This window comes from Erinaceus europaeus, unplaced genomic scaffold (genome assembly GCF_950295315.1).
Source record: "Erinaceus europaeus unplaced genomic scaffold, mEriEur2.1 scaffold_944, whole genome shotgun sequence".
In the NCBI taxonomy this organism is placed as follows: Eukaryota; Metazoa; Chordata; class Mammalia; order Eulipotyphla; family Erinaceidae; genus Erinaceus; species Erinaceus europaeus.
In genome coordinates, this window is record NW_026648104.1 from 37501 (window position 1) to 44942 (window position 7442).

Here is a 7442-nt window from a genome sequence, read left to right on the forward strand (position 1 = left end):
ACCCTCCCCACCCGGCCCCTGGGACACCAGCCTCCTGCTGCTGCTGGTTGGGCCTGGGCGTTGCTTGCAGTTTTTCATATGAGTCACCAACGTAGTGGTTTGAATTTTAGTTTTCTTTCTATCTTTACACTTTATTAGTCTCTCTCCCCAAATACAGACTATATCCTATTTACCTTAAAGGATTTAAATGGTAAAAATACCGAAACAGAAAAGGAAAGGCCTCCCTAGCCCTTGCTTTCAGAATCACCAGATGTCTTCTTGCTTTTAAGATGATTTTTCTAAAGAAATTATGAAATATTTGATACATGCAAACATATTGTGTGTGTGTAAACTGGGAAGCATCACATTAAAAGCCTGCAACTCCACCATCCCATTTAAGAACCAGGATTTCTCTCTCTCTTTTTAATATTCATTTATTTATTCCCTTTTGTTGCCCTTGTCCGGCTTCTGTAATTGCTTCTCCACTGGACATGGTCACTGGCAGCCTGTTTCCATCTTTCCCTAGTGGGGCAGGGGTCTGGAGAGCTGGGGTATGTCAGTGAGGTCATCTGCCCAGTGAACTGACATAAAATTTTTAATTAGTTATACTTTCTTCTGTGTTTGAACTTTATACAAGCACCCTGACTGTACGTGGACATCAGGGACTTTAGGGCGCCTCTGGAGTCGCTCGTGGGTCTGCAGTTTAGAGACCCTGTGAATCAGACACATTCATCCATCTCCCTATCAGTATGGGCGAACACGCACACGTTGTAGTCCAGTCTAACAGCCGAGGCCACCTTCTGGAAACTGTGGGAGGTGGAGTGCACTGTCTGTGAGGCTGCTGGCCTCTCTGTGAGTCAGCAGTTCCACTCCAAGGAGATACCGCCAACAGGCCTGTCTATGCCGGGTGTTTAACCTGAAGCACCAGGCCGCATAGCCCCCAAGCAAAGATCACCCAAATGCCTGTTGTTTTTTTTAAACTTAAAAAAAAAAATTATTTATTTTCCCTATTGTTGCCCTTGTTGTCTTTTTGTTGTTGTTGTTATTGACACTGTTGTTGGATAAGACAAAGAGAAATGGAGAGAGGAGGGGAAAACAGAGAGGGGGAGAGAAAGACAGACACCTGCAGACCTGCTTCACCACCTGTGAAGCGACTCCCCTGCAGGTGGGGAGCTGGGGGCTCGAACTGGGATCCTTACGCCCATCCTTGCGCTTTGCGCCACATGCGCTTAACCCGCTGTATACCACCCGACTCCCGAAATACCTGTTATCTTGGACTGGATACGACACAAAACCTTCTAACCGTGAGGTACTACAAGCAAGAAAAAGGAAGGCGGAAACTCCTCTTGTTATTTTTTTGATTGATTTGTTATTGGATAGAGAGAAATTGAGAGGGGGAGGGGGAAACAGAGAGGGAGAGAGACTGAGAGACACCTGCAGCCCTGTTTCACCACTTATGTAACTTTCTCCCCGCAGGTGGGGACCAGGGGCTTGAACCCAGGTCCTTGTACACTGTGATGTGTGTATTTAACCAGGTGTGCCACCACCTGGTCCCCCCAATAAAAATGACCCAACAGTCACGGCGCACAGTAGTAGAGAGAGAAGAAATGGGATGGAGACAGAGACGGTATCTTGCCAACATAATTTTCAACAAGAGACTTCAGATCCCAAAGCACACAGACTCCAGATAGTTCGGGTGTGTAGCCGAGGTCCTGCCGAGAAAGGGGCCGAGAGGATATGCGGAGACATACAGCAAGGTGCTGGGAGGGGCTGGCCAAGGACTCAGGAGGCCGGGCCCCGCCGTCTACCATCTGCGCCTCGGAGACCCAGGAAGGTGGGGGTATAGCTCAAGGATCCCGGTTCGAGCCCCCGGCTCCCCACCTGCAGGGGAGTCGCTTCACAGGCGGTGAAGCAGGGCTGCAGGTGTCTGTCTTTCTCTCCCTCTCTGTCTTCCCCTCCTCTCTCCATTTCTCTCTGTCCTATCCAACAATAACAACAACAAAAAGGGCAATAAAATGGGAAAACATGGCCTCCAGGAGCAGTGGATTCATGGTGCAGGCACTGAGCCCCAGCAATAACCCCATTTTATTGGAGGCCAAAAAAAAGAGGGAGAGGGGCAGAGAGACCCCTGCAGCCCTGCTTCACTGCTCGCAAAGCTTTCCTCCTACAGGTGGGGACAGGGGGCTCAAACCCGGGTCCTTGAGCATTGTAACGAGTGCTCAATCAGGTGCACCACCACCCAGCCCCTCTCCCACCTCCTCTGTCTCCCCTTCCCTCTCAATTGCTATCTCTATGCAAATGAAATCAATCAATCAAACAAAAAATTGACTAGCTTTCTGGTTGCAAACATCCAGCCCCCACCCCCAGGGCATCAACCCTCATAAAACTAGAGGAACTGTCAGGGTCCTATCAGGGAATACTTAAGGAAAATCCAGACATTCCGATACCAGGAATGAGCCTTCCCAGAGGGAAGAAGGAAGTGCCTTGATTTTCAGAGAATAGTGAGACCCGTGTGTGTGTGTGTGTGTGTGTGTGTGTGTGTGTGTGTAGGGGGAGAGTGGCGGTGGGGGTGCAGTGGGGGGTTGTGATTCACCCTCTGAGGTGTTTGCCCCCCTGGGGGTTGTTGAGAGAGAAAGAGAAACATGATCCTAGACCAGTTTTTGAAAGATTACCCGTTGAAAGAAAGGAAGGAAGGAAGGAAAGAAGGAAGGAAGGAACGAAGGAAGGAGTAAAGGAAGGAGGGAAGGAAGGAAGGAGGGAAGGAAGGAAGGAGGGAAGGAAGGAAGGAAGGGAGGAAGGAGGGAAGGAAGGAAGGAGGGAAGGAAGGAAGGAAGGGAGGAAGGAGGGAAGGGAGGAAGGAGGGAAGGAAGGAAGGAAGGAAGGAAGGGAGGAAGGAGGGAAGGAAGGAAGGAGGGAGGGAAGGAAGGAAGGGAGGAAGGAGGGAAGGAAGGAAGGAGGGAGGGAAGGAAGGAAGGGAGGAAGGAGGGAAGGAAGGAAGGAGGGAAGGAAAGAAGGAAGGAAGGGAGGAAGGAGGGAAGGAAGGAAGGAGGGAGGGAGGGAAGGAAGGAGGGAAGGAAGGAAGGAGGGAAGGAAGGAAGGAAGGAAGGAAGGAAGGAAGGAAGGAAGAAAAGAGTAAAGGAAGGAAGGAAGGAAGCTTTGCAGTGTGGTGAGATATGCTGTCATGGAGCCAGATATGGTGGATATGAGTCACCCTGGAAGGTGAAGCAGACAGAGACTGTGGGTGACGTGTGGAGAAGCAGTGAGCCCAGCCTCTGTGTGTGAGGGAAGCAGCTCCTAGCTGGCCCAGGGCCCTACGCCCTATGCCCTAAACCCTACACACTACGCCCTACACACTACAGCCTACACACTACACCCTACTCCCTACACACTACAGCCTACACACTACGCCCTACAGCCAACACACGACAGCCTACACACTACGCCCTACACCCTACACACTACAGCCTACACACTACGCCCTACGCCCTACACACTACAGCCTACACACTACGCCCTACGCCCTACACACTACACCCTACACACTACGCCCTACACCCTACACACTACAGCCTACACACTACGCCCTACACCCTACACACTACAGCCTACACACTACGCCCTACGCCCTACACACTACAGCCTACACACTACGCCCTACGCCCTACACACTACAGCCTACACACTACGCCCTACAGCCAACACACGACAGCCTACACACTACGCCCTACGCCCTACACACTACACCCTACACACTACGCCCTACGCCCTACACACTACACCCTACAGCCTACACACTACAGCCTACACACTACGCCCTACGCCCTACACACTACAGCCTACACACTACGCCCTACACACTACAGCCTACACACTACGCCCTACGCCCTACACACTACAGCCTACACACTACGCCCTACACACTATGCCCTACAGCCTACACACTACACCCTACACACTATGCCCTACAGCCTACACACTACAGCCTACACACTACGCCCTACGCCCTACACACTACAGCCTACACAGTACGCCCTACGCCCTACACACTACACCCTACACACTACGCCCTACGCCCTACACACTACAGCCTACACACTACGCCCTACGCCCTACACACTACAGCCTACACACTACGCCCTACGCCCTATGGGCAGGAAGCAGCTTGGGTCCCAGGGCTCCTCATCTGCTCATGTCACCACACCCACGCTCCTCCTCCACTTCAAGCCTCAACCTCTTAGGAGCTGAAAACAGAGCCCTGGAGCCAAACCCCATGACACACCAGCCAGTGTGACACTGTCAGTCTCCAGGGGAAGTCAGAATGTGAAATTTGGGGGGGGGGGACAAAAATACTGTCAACCCTCGAATCTTATGGGTGGGGGGGTAACTGACTGAGAAAGCACTGTGCCACCCGCCCCCAGCTGTCTCCAAAGGGAGGATGGGGCCGATACTTTAGTCCACCTGCAGGTGAGCTGCCAGGCTCAGGCAAAAATGAGTAAAGTCATGGGTCCCTTAGAACACACCTAAAATAGACTTCCTAGCCTCTCCTCACACCAAGACCCCTAATTTCATCTGCTCTATTCCTACCTTTGGGCTCCTTTTTATTAAACAATTTGTCCTGCTTTATATCTTACCGCCTTTCGGCCAGCAAGTTGCTGATGCTACCATGACACCATCCTGACTTCCCTGGGCAGACGCCCTCACCTGTGTGTCCTGAAACCCCCCCCCCTCCCCAGAGCCCTGCCCCACCAGGGAAAGATGGAAACAGGCTGGGGGTGTGGATCCACCTGCCAACACCCATGTCCAGCAGAGAAGCAGTTACAGAAGCTAGAACTCCCACCTTCCGCTCCCCATAAAGAATTTGGGTCCACACTCCCAGAGGGATAAAGAATAGGGAAGCTTCCTATGGAAGGGAGGGGACAGGGAATTCTGGTGGTGGGAACTGTGTGGAACTGTGCCCCTGTGATCTTACAGTCTTGTTCATCATTACTAAATGACTAATCATTTTTTAATAAAAAAAGTAAGTGGGTTTTTGTGTTGAAAATGATTCAGGGTTGGCTTTCCAGTGAGGACATCTTGCCTTCACTGGCGTCCCAGTGCCTCAGGTGGCCTGGGTGGGGGGTCCTGCACTCCCTGTCTCCCAGCTGGAGAAGTGGCCTAGTGTGATCCTCCCCTCTGCACCTGCCTGAGGAGCCCGGCCGATGGCCAGGCTGGGAGAGGACCCGACGCTGCTCATTCCAACTGCTGGGTGACCCCTGTGACTGCCGCCCTGGGGTGAGCTGACATCCCAGGCTCTGAACCCAGAAGCTGCGTCTGGATGGAGTGAGCGGAGGTCGGAGGTCGTACTTCCCACAAGGCCCTCCCAGTCCTGCCCAGCACTGCAGGGAGGCAAAGGCAGGTCCCCTCCCAAAGGCAGTTTTGACCCAGGACTCCTGCTGACAGTATCCTGATCTAGTTATTCATTTAATTATTGGGTAGAGACAGGGAGAAGTTGAGAGGGGAGAAGGAGATAGAGAGGGACAGAGACAGAAAGATACCCGCAGCCCTGCTTTACCACTGGTGAAACCTGCAGGTGGGGAGTGGGGGTTTGAACCCGGGTCCTTGTGCGCTGTGATGTGAGCACTTAAACACGTGTGCCACCGCCTGGGACCCCCAGTGCTCTGCTCTTGAGGGGGCTTGCAGGCAGGGGCTGCGCCACCTCGTGGTGTGAGGCTTCCCAGCCCCCTCCACCTCCCTGCCCTCTCTCTGCATTGCTGTGTCAGTGCTGATCTTTGCTCTTGCTTCTCCGAGGGTCCAGATGATCCCAGAAGAAGCTTCCAGGGGGCGAAGAGAATGCAGCATGAGCCTTGGTGTTTACTTTCTGGAGGGCGAGGCCAGTCTGATGCTAATTCTTGTCCATTCTTGGGGTCATTCTGTTCCATCTCTTTGAGAAGTACTGATTGATTTATTATTTTGGACAGAGACATAGAAATTGAAAGGGAGGGAGAGAGAGAGAGACAGAGACAGAGAGAGAGAGAGACCTGCAGTCCTGCTTCACTGCCCATGAAGCTTCCCTCTTGCACATGGGGATGGGGACTTGAACCTGGGCATCTGCACACACTTTGACTTCCTGAACAGAGGCACCACAGCCCAGCCAGGCACCTGCAGGGGAGTGCTGGTACTGGCACCAAGCCTCGGCCAGCTCGGCCTCCACAGTGTCCCCACTCTGGGTGCTTTGGGGAACCGACTACTCCCACATTTGAGGGTGGGGTGACTGTGGCTTCACACCGGACAGCATACAGGGTGTGGGGGCGTGCTCAGCAGCTCTCGCTTTGGTCTGTGGGGGCGGTGACATCTGCTGACCTGCACTGGGGTTCTGGAAGCCACAGCATTAGAGAAGTGGAAGAGGGAGGAAGGAAGGAGGGGCGCTGCCACCGAGCAGGACACTGATGCTTCATTCTTCTTAGTGGGTCAAAAAGCACCATGGCCACTTACATCCCATCAGGGCTGCTCACGGGCAGGAGCCCAGGGACACCAGAAGCCAGGTGTGTGTCCATCTGTCTGGGCAACATCCTTCCTGGAAGCTCAGAATGTGACCTTATTTGGGGTATTGCAGAGAGAAGGAGGGTGGGGTCCTGGAGGGGGTGGGATCATCCGAATCCAGTATGACTGGTGTCCTCCTGGGAGGCAGAGAAGAGATGTGGTCACAGGAGGGGAGGCCACATGGAGACAGGCCGAGGTTGGAGGGCTGAGGCAGCGAGCGAGGAAAGCCAAAGGCTGGCAGTGAGTGGGCCGTGAAGTCAGGGAGAGGCAAAGGCAGCGGCTCACCCAGGTATTCCAGCCTCCAGAGCGGAGGGAGCGACTGCCTTTCTTCAATTTAAACCCTGCAGTTTGTGGAACTCATCCACTGCTGGGCTAGCGTGAGGGTGCCTCTTCCTGGGTGCATACTCTCTGGGTTGAAGAAAACGTGACCGGAGCCAGCCTGGGCTGCTACTCACTCAGCTACGCGAGGGAGATGACTCAGGAACCAAACACATGGTGAGACAATGCAATGTCTTTATTGATCAGAGAGTCACAGCTTTTAAAGGACAGACCCGGAAGTCAAAAACGGAAATGGCTAGGAAAGGGGCGGAGAAAGGCAAAAGGAGCTGGAAAGGTAGGAACTTCCTTAGCAACTATTGCGAGGGTTTTAACTGGTGGGATTAATAATACCCTGGAGGCAGGGAGGGTAGAAAGAAGATAGATCAAAGGAATGGAATGGGTGGGGGTCTTTCAGGCAAAACAATGATTATGTAGATAGGCCACAGTATCAGGGATGCAGGGTGGAGCAGGGGAGCTGGCTTAATAAGCTTTGTGAGGCTCCTCACAATTTCCTGGCAACCTGAGACCCCAGCACAGTGGCAGCCCTGCTCTCCATCCATCCAGCCTTCAACCAGCACCTTCCCCAGAGAGGCGGCTCTGGAGGAAGCGTTTCAGTGGTCTCAGAG

General features: G+C 53.2%; 1 protein-coding gene across 1 annotated transcript; it reads left to right on the forward strand.

Annotated features, from left to right (window-relative positions):
- Nucleotides 1–1716: 1716 nt before the first annotated feature.
- Nucleotides 1717–4270, forward strand: LOC132536620 (putative proline-rich protein 21). Its single transcript, XM_060184731.1, has 2 exons — nucleotides 1717–1813; nucleotides 3339–4270. The coding sequence occupies exons 1-2, from the start codon at nucleotides 1717–1719 to the stop codon at nucleotides 4268–4270; spliced, it is 1029 nt and encodes a 342-aa protein (XP_060040714.1).
- Nucleotides 4271–7442: the final 3172 nt, after the last annotated feature.

Excerpts from the sequence above, each read along its gene's own strand:
- LOC132536620 (XM_060184731.1), top strand. The coding sequence starts at position 1,717 with ATGCGGAGACATACAGCAAGGTGCTGGGAGGGGCTGGCCAAGGACTCA. Across the intron at positions 1,814-3,338 it reads CGCCTCGGAGACCCAGGAAG|CCTACACACTACACCCTACT; the intron begins GTGGGGGTATAG and ends TACACACTACAG.